Raw genomic sequence first — 13,469 nt, 5'->3', positions numbered from 1 at the left:
CTGTACTGGGAGCCAGCTTCTCCGAGCTGCTCTGCCCGCAGCCATAAGGAGCGGGGGCCCCCAGAGCCGTGTAGACAGAGACCGAGGCAGAGCCAGGCATGGAGCCAGTGTCCTGCTTCCAGCCCCTTTTCCTTGCACCACATCTGTTTGCGAGGAAGGCCGGCCCTGGGGTTGGGTTCATCTCCCTTCCCTGCCCCAGACTCCCTGGATGACCCAGGGCCTGAAGGGAGGCTCCGTGTACGCTAGGCGCTGGAGGCGAGTCCAGCTCAGCGAGCCAGGGCAGGGTAGTCCCAGCAGTGCTGGCTGCCTGCGCCCAGGGGTACGGACTGGGGACAGGCAGGTTTGCAAAGGGGCAGCCCATGGGGTCCCCCCCGTGCTGCCATGGCTCTTTGCAGAGGCTGGCTTGTGGGGAGCGTGTGCACGGGAGCTGGCGGGGGCTCACCCCAGCTCCATGGGCAGATGCAGCCTTAGACTCTGCTGACCCTCCTCCCTCACCCTGCCGCTCCCAGCCAGGAAAAGGGAGCCGAGAGCCCGTGGGGGCAGCTGGGCTCCTGGGGGGAGCTGCACTGACTGAGAGCCCTGCCCCTCACCCCCCCGTGCTGCCCCCCTTCAGTGGGGGAAGCGCTCACCACAGCCAGGAGCAGGGGAGTGCGGCCGTCGGCAATGGCAGCTATTAAGGCGACCTATATAGGCCGCCAGGGCTGCAGGGCAGCTGTGTCCTGACGTGCTGCAGCAGAGGGCCAGTACGCCCAGCGAGCGCGAGCCCCTTCCTGCCCCTGGCCTCGGCCCTTTGCTCAGCGCTCCCGCCAGGTGCTCGCTGGCTCCCGGGCTGCGAGGGGAGTTCATTGCTCTGCTCCGGGGCACCCTGGACCCCAATCAGCGAGTGAAATGCAAATGTGGGAACCGGGAAGCCTGTTCTGTGGGGCGCACAGCCTGCCCTGGACCCCCCCCAGCCCCTGGCTCAGGGGGAGGTGGACCCTCCCCGGGGCTGGCTGGTGATGGGGAACGAGGCAGCTGGAGCGTTAGCCCCTGATGGGTGGTGTGGCGCCGGAGATGGAACGCAGCGGAGGTCAGAGGGGCACAGCTTGGTCCCCTGCCCCCGGCAGGTGGGCAGGTCCCCAGGCCTTGGGCAGGGGGGATGGGCCTGGCTGGCATGGGAACCCAGCTCCCTGTGTCGCTCCAGCCTGTCTGCCCTTCCCTCTGCCCCGTGGGGATGTTGCTGAGCAGGTGTGATGCTTCTCGGGGCTGTGGGTCACCGTCCTCCCACCTGCCCCCAGCGCCAGGGCGTCAGGTCCCTGCCCCACAGCCTGGCAGCCACTCGCGCCCTCCTGCGGGCTCCACCAACCTGCCTTGGGCCTGCCGACAGCTGCACCCAGCCCCCGCGTCTCTCTGTGGGCACCAGCCCAGCCCCCACAGAAACCCCAGCTCCCCGCTCCTGCAGCACACCCAGCACCTGAGTTCAATTATAAAACGGGAATTGACCGGAGCCAGCCCATGGCGAGTGGGGACGAACGGTTACATCCAAAACCCGTCGGCTCCTGTCTCCCCTGCAGCCCCGTCCCCTCGGCAGGCAGGCAGCTGGGCCCCGGTTCTTCCCCGTCTCGTACGCTCCAGCACGGCTCACAGAGCGAAGGCTGCAGGACGCCTCTCTGCGCCCCCAAACGCACCACACCAGCCCTGTGATGGTCACCTCAAGCCAGGGTTCCTGCCCCGCTCCAGCTGCAGGCTCCCCGAGTGCCTTCACCCCGCTGTGCCAGCGGCTTCGTGTGTGAGAACCAATGCTGCCCCCACCCCCTGCGCCCGGCTCGCTGCCTTTGAGTGACCTGCCTGATCCACCAGGCCTGGAGATCGTCGCATCTCCCCGGAGCTCCTCACGTGTCCCTGGACCTAGCGCTCTTGTGAGGCAGGTTCCTTAGAGCCAGGGGGTCCCCGGATCCATTGGCATTGGCAGTGAGAGCTCCTTGCACCGCGAGAAGTGTGGGCGCCAGTGCAGCGGGCAGTGGGGTGGCTGCACCCTCCGCCCAGCATGCCCAGCTCCAGCTTAGCCCGGGCAATGGACCCACAGCTGCTGCTGGGCCACAGTGCGATGGCCTTACCTGTGCCCGCGGCGCGGATTCGCCCGCTCCCCATGGGGAGCCCGGCTCAGCCTGTCAAGCCAGGCAGGGCCTGGATCAGTGCGGCAGGAAACCAAACAGCCGGGGCGGGGTGAGCATGTCACACACTGCCCCTGCCCCAGGCACGGGCCCTCGCACCCTCCGCAGTCCCAGCGGGACAGCCAGATGGCTGCGGCTGGCGTCTGAACTAAGTGATTCATCATGCCCAGCGCTGCCCTTAACCTCTCCGCCGGAAACCCGGGGCAAGGCCGGGCTGTCCCCACGCAGGGCCTGGCCTGGGCCACGGCAACCCGCCTGGCGCACGGGGCTGCATCCCCGCTGGCGCCGTCGGCTCCAGAGCTCCAAGCCAGGAGCCGGGCCGGTTCTCACGTGAGCGCTTGGAAACAAATGGGGCAGGCTGGGCACGCGGCGCCATAAAGCCTGCACTGCACTAATGCGCTTTCATTACGTGGGAGCGATCTAATGATAATAAAATGGCACATTTAACATTCAAACAGTCACTTGCCCCCTAAGCGAGTGTCTCCTGCTTAAACAGCTTCATCGTCCTGAGCCCGACAACGCGCCGGGATGAGCTGGTGCCGAGCGGCGCCGCTGCAAAGCACACGGGGGGTGGGGGGGCACCTGCTGGAGGCGGCTTCATGTGTGGGGCCAGGCGGGGGCAGCTCAGGCTCGCGCCCATGGCTCACTGCTGGCCGGCCTGGAGCCACGTGGGGCCAAGACGGGGCTTAGTGTCTCATGGCGCCATCAGTCGATCTCCAAGTGAGCCAGGGACCCCCCACCTGTCCGGCCCCACTCATCCGTCCAACCTACCCCACCTGTCCGTCCAACCCCCACCCGTCCAACCTACCCCCACCTGTCCAGCCAACCCCCACCTCTCCAACCTACCCCCACCCGTCCGGCCCACCCCCACCCAGCATGGTGGGGCTTGTTCAGCTTCCTGGGGCCCAGGGAGCCCCCAGCCCCCTCCACACTGGCCGGGGTCCCCCCAGCTGGGGTGAGAGAGAGCTGGCACACGGGGATGGCTTGCCAGTGTTTATTGGTTGGAACAGGAGTGGGGAGTCCCATGCTCCCCTTGTCTCGGGCTGTGTGTGCCCAGCACGGGGGGATGCTGAGACCCAAACAAACCAGGGTACAGAGCCCAGGCAGAGGGGTGACCCCCCCACACTCAGCTCGACCCCCCCAGGCCCGCAGCCAGGCCCCCCGTTTCTGTCCGGGCTCGGCCAGCCTGCAGAGCTTGGGGCCAGCGACGCTGGTAGCAGAAACCCCTGGGCCCGGCCCAGCTCCAGCACTGGTGCGGGGTCGCTGGGCACGTGGCTGTGCCCAGGAAGCCTGGGGGTGGACGGCAGTTCTCCCCTGGTCTCCTCCCGGCCCCGTAGGCCCCAGCCCCGGGGCAGCCCAGGTGCAGGGCAGGCTACAGGGCAGCGGCGGGCAGGGCTGGGAAGCGGCGGATGCGAAACGGCTCCATGGCGTAGGACGGCTCCTCCCCCACGCTGAGCTGGCACAAGAGCTTCCCGACCACTGGCGCCAGCTTGAACCCATGGCCTGTGTGGGCAGAAGCGCAGAGACTCCAGTCGGCTGGGAACGGCCGCCCCGAGAGCTAGCCCCGTGCCACGGGCACTGCCCGTGCTCGCCTGCCCCCGGGCTGGCACAGGCCTCGGCCACCCCAGCCAGGCTGCCGGCCAGTGTCCCTGGGAACGCCCGGGGCGCCCTGCAGCTGGGGGGATCTGCACCACACCGTCCCCGTGGGGTGGGACCAGCACTGGGGCAGGGCTGAGCAGTGGCAGCAGATTGAACGGGGCCTGGGGATGGAGCAGCGGGGAGGGGGGCAGCTGGGCCATCCCAGCCCCATGGGGAACATCCCGGTCCCTAGGCAGCCATCCCCGGCATTGCACTGGCACTGCTTACCCAAGAACCCCCCGCCGTCCCACCCCCACTTACCCGAGAATCCTCCCCCACTGTCCCACCCCCACTTGCCCGAGAACCCCCCGCCGTCCCACCCCCACTTACCCGAGAACCCTCCCCCACCGTCCCACCCCCACTTACCCGAGAACCCCGCCCCAATGACGATGTTGCTGAACTTAGGGTGCCGATCCAGAACGAAGTCTTCATCTGGGGTGTTCTGCGGGGAGCCAGTGCGCGCATGTCAAGGAGGGCAGAGCACCCCCCCAGGATGGGCGAGGGGGACACTGGCGCCCAGGTTCCTGCTGGGGTGGGGAGGGTCTGGGGGCACCCAAGTGACTTTGGGGTCCATTGCCTGGCCTGTCCATCACCACCCATGTGGGGCATGACCTGGGAGCAGGTGTCTAAGCAGAGGCCAGGCTGCCTGGGAGCCAGGACTCCTGGGTTCTGGCCCTGGCAGGGGAGTAGGGGCTAGCAGGTTGGGGACAGGGGGACTGGGAGCCAGGACTAGCTCCAGGCAGGGGGTGCCCATGTGAGTTGGCAGGCTCTGGGAGGGGAGTTCTTGGGCCCAGCGTCTGCCCCTCACCGTGTACATGCAGTGCTCCACCACGGCCGGCTCCGGCACCAGCCCTGGCAGGTATTTGTTGACGAAGTCCTGGAGGATCTGGATGTCGGGCAGGGCCGAGGCCTCGGGCGGCCGGTCACGCTCCTCGGGGTCTGCCGGGCTGCCAGCGTGATAGCAGATCTGGTGGGGTTAGGAGGGAGGGTCAGGCTACCCCTGCTCCTTTCCAGTGCGGGCCCTGCAGAGCACCACTGAGCTGGGCTCTCCCCTAGGCTCTCTCCCCCAAAGCTCTGTGCCCGCCCCCACCCCCACCCCCACCCCCGCAAGGGCAGGGTTGGCAAAGCCCAGGGCTGCAGCAGTGGGGCTGCATCAGGCCTGGAAGCGCCCATATCCTGCCTGTCCCCCAACAAAGTGTGTGGAGATGTGTGTGCACACGCATGTGTGGGTGTATGTACATGTGTGTGTGCCTGTGTGCACACACGTGCGAGAGGGTGTGTGTGTGTGTGTGGACACGCGTGCGAGAGGGTGTGTGTGTGTATGTGCTCATGTGTGTCTGTGTGCACATACGTGCAAGAGTGTGTGTGTGTGTGTGTATGTGTGTGTGTGTGTATGGACACGTGTGTGTGTCTGTGTGTGCACATGCGTACGAAAGGGTATGTGTGTGTGTATGAACACGTGGGTGCATGGGTGAATAAGCTGGGTCCCCCTCCCTGCTGCCCCGTCTCACCTTCACCAGTCCTGGGTACTCGTTGGAGGGCAGCCCGTAGATGTGGTGGGGGGTGCGGAGGGCCAGGAAGCAGGGAAAATTTGCTGAGACCCCATAAGCTCCGGGGACCTTCTCCTTCCAGTAGCAGACGTTGATGCGCAGCGTCTGCAGGGCAGGGAGCACATGGGTTGCTGCCACCCGTGGTGAGTCGTCTCCTCCCTGCCTGAGGGTGGGGGATGTGGGGAAGAGCGATGCGGCTCCCTTGGGGCGGGGGCATGTGGGGGTGGCAGTGCAGTGAGCGAGGTTCGGGGCCAGCCGGACCCACTACCACGCAGCAGATCTGGCAGGCAGGGTGGGAGGCCAGGTCTCCTCCTGGCTGGTGCCTGGTGCCCTTCTGCCCAGCCTGACCCAGCTGAGCTCCTAGGCCAGTGCCCCCCTCCCTGTGCCACATGTCACAGCCGCTCCAGGCAGCGACTGCAGGGCTCTGACCACCCAAACAGCGACCCCTGGCAAGGTGCGCTCGCTCCTCCCAGCCCTGTCCGCACAGGCATGGAGCCCACAGGCCTGCGCAGGGACACGGAGCCCCACATGTCCAGCCAGGCGTGAGCCAGGGACACAGAGCCCTACATGCCCAGCCAGGTGTGACGAAGTGGGACTGTTATTAATGTTTCCTCTGAATACTGTGTGGGTGCCTCAGTTTCCCCTATGCATTTCTTAAGTCTCTAGGTGGTGGGGAAAGGCCAGTGTGCATAAATCACTGGCACTCTGTCTCCCTGGCAACAAATGGCCAGGGCCCCTTCCCCCCCTGCAAGGAAATAGCTAAAGGTGAACAAAGGGATCAGGTGACCTCCTGGCTCAGGAAAGAGACAAAGCCGAGAGGAGGAGGGGCTGGAGGGGGTTTGAGAGTTGGAGCTACCTGGGGACTAGGAGTGAGGGCAGACGGGGGTGTCTGGCTCTCTGAACCCCATAATGGACCCGGCTGAGGGGTCCCGTTCGCCGCTGTACCTACAAGCTCTGTTTTAGACGATGTTCCTGTCATCTAATGAACTTCTGTTTTACTGGCTGGCTGAGAGTCACGTCTGACTGCGAAGTGGGGGTGCAGGACCCTCTGGCTTCCCCAGGACCCCGCCGGGGTGGACTCGCTGTGGGAAGCGCACGGAGGGGCATATGCTGAATGCTCCAAGCTCAGACCCAGGAGGTGAAGCCGTGTGAGCTTCTTGCCCTGAAGACGGTCTGCTCCGAGGGAGAGGAGGCTCCCCAAAGTCCTGACTGGCTTTGTAGGGAGCAGTTTCAGAGCATCACCTGGGGACTCCGTGACACCAGGCATGAGCCAGGGCAGGGACACGGAGCCCCACGTGCCCAGCCAGGACACGCACGCGTGGGTGAGCCGGCTGCAGGCGGGTGCCAGGGTGGAAGTGAGCTGTGCAGAGCAGCAGAGCACTGGGTAACGATCCTGTGCTCGCGCTGGCCCTGCCCCATCCCCACGTCACCCGGGCACAGCCGGAGCCAGCCCTTACCTGGAGAGGCAGCTGCAGCCCCAGCGGGGCCAGGAGCTTATTGGCCCAAGGGCCGGCTGTAATCACCAGACTCTTGGCTTGGTACACCCCTCCGCTGGTTGTCACGGTAACCACGACCCCCGGCTTGATGTCAGTCACCTTCTCCCCGTCGCTCAGGGCTCCCCCGCACCGCCGGACCCCGTCCTGGGGAGGGAGCTGGCTCAGCCTGGGGCGGGGGCCCTGCCCAAGGGGTCGAGCGGTGCAGCGTAGTGCACAGCCCCTGCAGTCAGTGGGTGTGAGCCCGGCCAGGGAACCCCTCGTTCCTGGGCCCCGCAATGGGGCCAAGCCAGGCTCTGGCACGGGAGTGTGACGGGGCCCCATGCGGGCTGCTGGCTGCCCATGGCCTTGCAGAGACGGTGCAGAGGGCACATGCCGGGGATGAGAAATGCCAGGCAAAGCTGTGCAGCTCCGGGCACCGCGTGGCAGCACCCCTGGGCGCTGGGCAGAGCACTGGGCGTTCCCCACGGCGCAGGGACTCCAGCTGAGCCTCATCCCGTGTCTGTGGCAAGAGGGGCCATTGGTCTGGCTGGAGCTGTCCCAGGGGTTGCAGGGCCTGGAGGTGATGCTGTGGGTACCCCCATCTCCTGGGGCCACGCGCCCCAGGCCCAGCCCGGTACCTGCACAGCCCGGAGTGCCCTGTCCGCGGAGAGGACCCCTGCAGTGCGGTCGGACACGCCCACCTCCCCGCAGTAGGGCCGGATGCCGGGGAAGCGCTCATGCAGTGACTCCGTGGTGAACAGCTCGCCGGGGATGTCGTGCTGTGCCAAGGTCCGGCACCAGTGCTGGAACTCGGGGTTGGTGTTGGCCCCCAGAACCAGCAGCCCCGTCTGCCTGCGGAGATGGGCCAGGGAGCAAAGTGTTATGGCACCGGGCAGTCGCTGCCCACGTCCCGGCCCCGCGTGAGGTGTGCCACGAGCCCCCTCCATTCCCAGCCCCTTCTGGCAGGCTGGGACGCGGAGCCAGCAAGAGGGGCGGTGACTTGCCCAGGGGCCACCAGCAGGTTAGTCCGGGTCCTACCCACTGGGCCACGCTGCCAGGGACGCTGACTGCAGAGGCAGCGCTGTCCATGTTCCAGTATCGCAGGGTTTGGTGCAGGCTGCCGCCCCGGCGGTCTGATGTGGTTAAATAACAAAGGTTAGGGGCCAAGGGGCCGGGCTGTGACGGTGCCACGCGGCATCCACCAGGCGCTGCCTAAGCAAGTGAGGGGGGAACCTGCAGGGCCCAGCTGTTAGCTGGGGGAGCCGGGGCTGGAGTAGCAGGGGGCTGAGGGGCACTGGCAGAGCTGGGGGGCGGTTGGCACTGCGGCAGGTCATCCCGTGGCCACGTAGGGAGCCTGGCCTGGATCCCTCCCGTCACTAAACGCCAGGGGGGCGATTCCTGCCCTTCCCGGTGGCTGGGCAGTGCCGATTCCTGCCCCCAGCAGGCGGGAATCTCCTCTCTGAACCGCGGCTGCTGCTGCCCCACAAGAGACTGGGTCTGTCTCTCCCCGGGGCCGCGCCGTCATGGGAGATCCCTGAGCACTGCCAGCCCACGGGACAGCCCAGCCCCTGCGTGGAGAACGGGCAGGGCCCCAGGGGCGAGGCCAAAGGATCTGGGAGTCAGGAAGGGGCCGTTCTGCCGGGCTCCCGTCTCACACGATCGATAGCTCCATTAGCTCCGACCCTGGCTAGATGGGGAATCGTTTATATGCTTATTTCCTTAATGGCTCGTCCTTTATAGAGTCAGATAAATTACTGGGAGTCCGTCTCGCCCGCCATGCGCCCTGCTGCCTTGGGAGGCAGCCGGTGCTGAGCGCCCCCAGGGCAGGCCAGAGCAGGGCAAGGGCTGGGCGGCCCCGTGAGTCGCTGGGACAGAGTTCAAAGCCTGGTTTGGAGCCCAGGGAGAAAGTCGGGGCTCTCAGGCTGACGGTTAGTGGGCTGCTACCGGTAGAACAGGGGTGATGGGGCGGTCCGGGTCTGGAATGGCAGGAGTGCTGTAGATCACGTGATCGGCGCCCCTGTGAGCAGTCGGTTTGTGCGGTAACGGATCAGCCTGGCGCCCGTGCTCCCTTGTGGAGTATGTCTCAGTTCGCCATGAGTTTGTCCTGTGCTGGGGGGACTGTCTGGAGGAGGAGGGGGGCCCAGGGTCAGGTGGGCGGTGTTGCTGCACGCTGTTCAGTGGCTGCCATGTCCCACCCCAGAGGTGGCTGCAGGTGTCTGGCAAAGTCTAAAGCCGGGTCACAGGGCGCGTGGGAGCTGGTAATTAACGGTGACCGGACATCCTTGAGCCCGGGGAACAGGCCTCGCTGGCCCCCTGCTGCGGGTTATTTCCCCCACTGGGCCAGGCCAGGGTCTGGCTGAGGCTGACTTGGGGCAGTGCCTCGTGAGCCCTTCCTGGGGCACGAGCTGCGGCTCTGCCGGGCTGGGAGTCCAGGGGCCATCCAGCAGACCTGCCCCCGGCCTCTGCCCCAGGCCCACCCTGGGACTGCTGCCGGCGCAGGGCCAGGGACTGCCCTGGCTAAGCAATGCCTAAGGAAGGCCAAGACAAGTGGGGCTGGAGGGTGCTGAGGGTCACAGTTAGGGGGGCTGGGATGAGGGTGGGGGGCCAGGGAGGGGGCCTCACCCTGAGCCCTAGGGGTACTACGAGAGCCTCCCAGGGCTCGCTGCAGGGGCTGCCCCGGCCTCGCTGCTGTGCCCAGCATGGCTCTGGCCTAGAGAGCAGGCTCCGCATGCTCCTTCCCCCGCATCCTGGCAGCTCTGGGCCAGGTGCGCTGGGGGTGGGGTCTGTGGCTCCGCCCCAGGCCAGGTGGGCGTGCAGCCAGTGCGGCAAGGCCCTACCCAGCACCTAGCGGAGCAAGCCCCTTCCTGAGCAGGTGAGCGGGGGGCTGAGCATGGTGTGTCATGGTGCAAGCCCATGGGTCCCGGCTGTCTAGGTGAGGTTTCTGCAGGGCCCTCTAGCCCAGGGGCTGAGAGCTCCTGTGGGCTGCAGCCCGGCCCTGGGCCATGCTGGCTGGCTCCTGGGGGCGGGCTCCGGGCTGCTCTACCTCCCTTGAGCTGGGCCCAGGCACTGCCTGGCCCTTGCTGGCGTGATTGGAAGTGGAGGCTTTTCAGCATGCATCGAGGTCTGGGACACACTCCCCTAATGCTAAGGCCTCCTGCGGCAGTGCAAGTGCTCGCCCTGTGGGCCTGGCCCCCTGCAGCTCTGCCATAGGGCTCTGCATGCTGGCATGGGGGGAAGGGGTTTCTGAGCCGCTGGCAGCCCCGTGCCAATGTTCACAGGTGGCTCCCACCTCCCTCCTGGGCTCTCTGTCCATGCCCGGCCCCTGCACTGGAGCCCCTACCAGTCCCCTGGCCTGTGGCCCAGATGGAGGGGGGCCCATCTCTCTGATAGCAGCTGAGCAGTCAGCCAAGGACCGGGGTGGATGGAAATTGATCATTTGTTTTCCCCTGCCTGTTAACATGGCCTAGCACGGAGCTGCTGCTGGCGTCCCCTCTGGGAGCGGGGTCACGCCATGACCCCTCCAGTGCTCAGCGTCACCGGGGCTGCTGGCAATGTGTACCCAGAGGTCTGGAGCCCAAGCCAGGCTTGCATAGGGGAGTACAGAGCTGTAGTCTCTGTCCTAGGGGACACTTCGGAGCCCCGGGAGCTGGCTGGGCACCGTCCCGTTCAGAGCAGCGTGGCCAGCAGCAGCGCTGTACCGCTCCCGGGAGATCCGCGCGGGCTGGGGGCCGGTGGAGCAGTGAGACCCTCCGAGCACTTTGCCAGCCTGCGTCCGGGCGGCGCTGCCAATCGGGATTGCTCGGCTCCGGCTGTTTGTTGCAGTCGCAAGAGGAAACCAGGTCACACTGTCTAGGGCCCAGGCCGGGGGGCGGGAGGGGCGGAGTTGTTATCGCTCAGACGTGACTCATGCTCGGTGCCAGGGACTTCGCTCCTTCTGCTGCTCTTTGCTGGGCCCTGTTTGCGCTCGCTGGCCTGGGCACCCCGACCAACGAGGGATGGGCCCCATCCGTGCTCTAGGATCCTGGCTGGACGCAGTCCTGTGTCTCCCACGCCCGGTTCCCTTCCCTGTGCTGACAGAGCCGAAGCCTGGCGGGATTGCTAGCCTCTCCTCCTGCTCTCGGCATGCCTTGGCGTGCTGGCACAGCGCCCCGTTGTGCTCTTGGGCTGGGCCCAAGGGGCCCAAGGCTTCCGGGGGGCTGGCCTGGGGGTGGGGGAGTCAATCTGCTCTCGTTCGGGCAGGCCCCGCAGTGAACGGAGACGCTGCTGAATCTCGGGGCAGTAAAATCCTGCCCCTGCCCTGACGTGGGGCTGAGCCGCTCAGCCACGACCCCTTAATGCTCCACTTGGTCCCTGGTGTCGGCTACTCTGGGGCAGCCTGGCCGGTCCTTTCCATTGTTTGAAGTGTCTGGCCAGCGCCTGGGGGGAGTAACCTGGCTGGGGGCCAGGGCCTGTGGCTGGCTCCCTTTCCCATGCCCCCAGGCCAGGCTGGCTGCCCCTGCGGCTCTGACAGCCGGGCCGAGGCCTGGAGCGCGCAATGCTAAGCATGGGCCGTGGGGCTCGCTGGCATGGCCTCGGCCTGGCTGCTGTTCTGCTGGGGCCCAGCTGGGGCCCTGTGCCTCCCGGCCCCCAGCTCCGAGGCGTCAGGGCTGAATTTCCTCCATCAGATCCCCTTGCAAGGGAGCCGAGCCCCCGGCGGGCGGCACCTCACCTGTACAGGGGGACGCCAGCCTCGGCTTCCAGCTGCTCCCACAGGCGGTAGCTCTCTGCCATCATCCGCGCGTAGTGCTCCTGGGGGTAGGCGTGGCGGATTATCCGGCTCTGGCCATGGGAGCTGCCTCGGGAGTGAGGCAGGGGGAACTGCCAGGACAGGGGGAGGGTTAGCTGGAGATCCCGGCCTGCTCTGGGGATGCTGGTTCCCTCTGCCAGCCCTGGCTGCGGTGCTGCTGGGAGCCCACTCGCTCTGCCTGGGCGGGTGCATGCGACTTGCGTGCCCGCACCTGGGCTGGGGCAGGGCACCTTGGACATCCTAGGGCAGCGCTGGAGCCAGCCCCCTCCCTGAGCCATGCTCCCTCCCCATGCTGCAGGGGAGGCTGGAGGCACGGTGGGCAGAGGTACCCGGACCTTCCCTCCTCTTTGCCATTGCTTCCTGAGTGTCTGGGTTCCAGCTGCTCTCTGCCCTGGCTGTGGGGCACCCGGTGGGCACAGCTGGGCCACACGCCCCTGCCTGGCTGGTGCAATAGCTCGGGGGGGCTACGGCCCGTTGGCGAGGGCTGCCCAGGTGCTGCCTGCTCTGCGGGGAATGCAATGATTTGCCCTGGCCCCTCTGGCCAGTGCTGAGCCATGTGGGGTCCTAGGTGCCAGGTGGTCACTGATCTCCGCTGCAGGGCCCCCGCGGGCCCAGCCTGGGGCAGGTCTGCAGCGCCCCCGTGTGGCAGCGTCACACAGCCCCAGCCGCTGCTCTCTCAGCTGGCAAGTCCTGGCTACCGAGAGGCCCTGGCATATGGGCGGCTCTGCCCTGAAGTACTGTCAGGGGGCGGGTGAGGGTGCGCCTCCCAGCCGCAGGGACCCCACCTGGAGAGGGGGAGCAGGGGCTTAGCTTGTGCGCTGTGCAGAGCTTGTGTCTGGGGCGATGTCCGTCCTGCCGACTGGCTGTCGCTCAGGCAGACCCCGGGCGTTCGGCCTTGCTCCTGTGTGGGCTGAGTGCGTGGCTGTGTCTGCCCTGCAGTGCCCCCAGAGCTGCGTGTCGGGGGGTACCTGTTCCAGCAGGAGGGTCTCTCTGCCCCGTTTGGCCAGGTGGTAGGCAGTGAAGGACCCCTGGATCCCGGCCCCCACCACGATGGTGTCGTAGAAGGAGCTGTGGGGCTCACCCGCAGCCGCCATCTTCAGTTCTCCCCCTGTTGCAGGGGCCTGGGACCGGAGCCAAGAGCAAAGTTCAGACTTCTGGCATGGTCAGGCAGGAAGCTGTGTGGAGCTGACTTCCAGCCACGGTGGGCCTGCCTCCAGCAGCCGGCGTCGGCCTTCTGCATCCGAGTCCCTGGGGCTTCCTGGCTCCCCAGTATGTGCCCCGGCTGGCTGGTCTGGGCCCCCGGCTGCTTCCCCCTGCCACGGGGCCTGGAGCAGCCCAGCCGGGGGGGGGGGGGGCATAAGTGCACTGGGCATCTCCCACCCACCCCGTCCCTGAGCAGGGCATCGTGTGGCCTCTGCCAGGGACTATCCCCGGGCGCTGCTGGAACTCGCAGGACTCCTGCCTCCTGTGACGGGTTGGATCACAGAAACCCCCTTGGGAGCTGCCACCTGGTGTGCAAAGACTACTTCTGTCCCTGTTTTCCCTGCCAGCTCAGGACTCCAGCACCCTGTCTTGCTGAGCCAGACACTCCCGTCTGCTGCAGCACAGACCCAGGGTCTGAATTACTTGTCCCAAAGCTGCAAGTTTACCTGAAAACAGCTCCCAGAAGTGTGCTTGTCTCTAGCACTCAGATGCCCAACTCCCAATGGGGTCTAAACCCAAATAAATCCGTTTTACCCTGCAGAACGCTTATGCAGGGCAAACTCATAAATTGTTCGCCCTCTATAACACTGATAGAGAGATATGCACAGCTGTTTGCTCCCCCAGGTATTAATACATACTCTGAGTAAATTACTAAATAAAAAAT

At 66.3% G+C, this 13,469-nt stretch overlaps 1 protein-coding gene across 1 annotated transcript; it reads right to left on the bottom strand.

Moving 5' to 3' along the window:
• Positions 1-3,133: 3,133 nt before the first annotated feature.
• PIPOX (pipecolic acid and sarcosine oxidase) lies at positions 3,134-12,744 on the bottom strand. Its single transcript, XM_034752795.1, has 8 exons — positions 12,571-12,744; positions 11,525-11,673; positions 7,455-7,668; positions 6,799-6,981; positions 5,303-5,446; positions 4,600-4,758; positions 4,158-4,233; positions 3,134-3,656 (listed from the first exon to the last, which is right to left on the bottom strand). The coding sequence occupies exons 1-8, from the start codon at positions 12,694-12,696 to the stop codon at positions 3,526-3,528; spliced, it is 1,182 nt and encodes a 393-aa protein (XP_034608686.1). The 5' UTR covers positions 12,697-12,744; the 3' UTR covers positions 3,134-3,525.
• Positions 12,745-13,469: the final 725 nt, after the last annotated feature.

The sequence above is a fragment of the Trachemys scripta genome, chromosome 18 (genome assembly GCF_013100865.1).
Source record: "Trachemys scripta elegans isolate TJP31775 chromosome 18, CAS_Tse_1.0, whole genome shotgun sequence".
Taxonomy (NCBI): domain Eukaryota; kingdom Metazoa; phylum Chordata; order Testudines; family Emydidae; genus Trachemys; species Trachemys scripta.
Note: the sequence above shows the minus strand (reverse complement) of the source record. Positions and strands in the feature narration are given on the sequence as shown.

Coding starts and splice junctions, on each gene's coding strand:
- PIPOX (XM_034752795.1), bottom strand. CDS start 12,696: ATGGCGGCTGCGGGTGAGCCCCACAGCTCCTTCTACGACACCATCGTG. Junction 7,669..11,524: donor GCTGGCGTCCCCCTGTACAG/GTGAGGTGCCGC, acceptor CCATCTCCGCAG/GCAGACGGGGCTGCTGGTTC. Junction 5,447..6,798: donor GGCTGCAGCTGCCTCTCCAG/GTAAGGGCTGGC, acceptor CCTGCCCTGCAG/ACGCTGCGCATCAACGTCTG.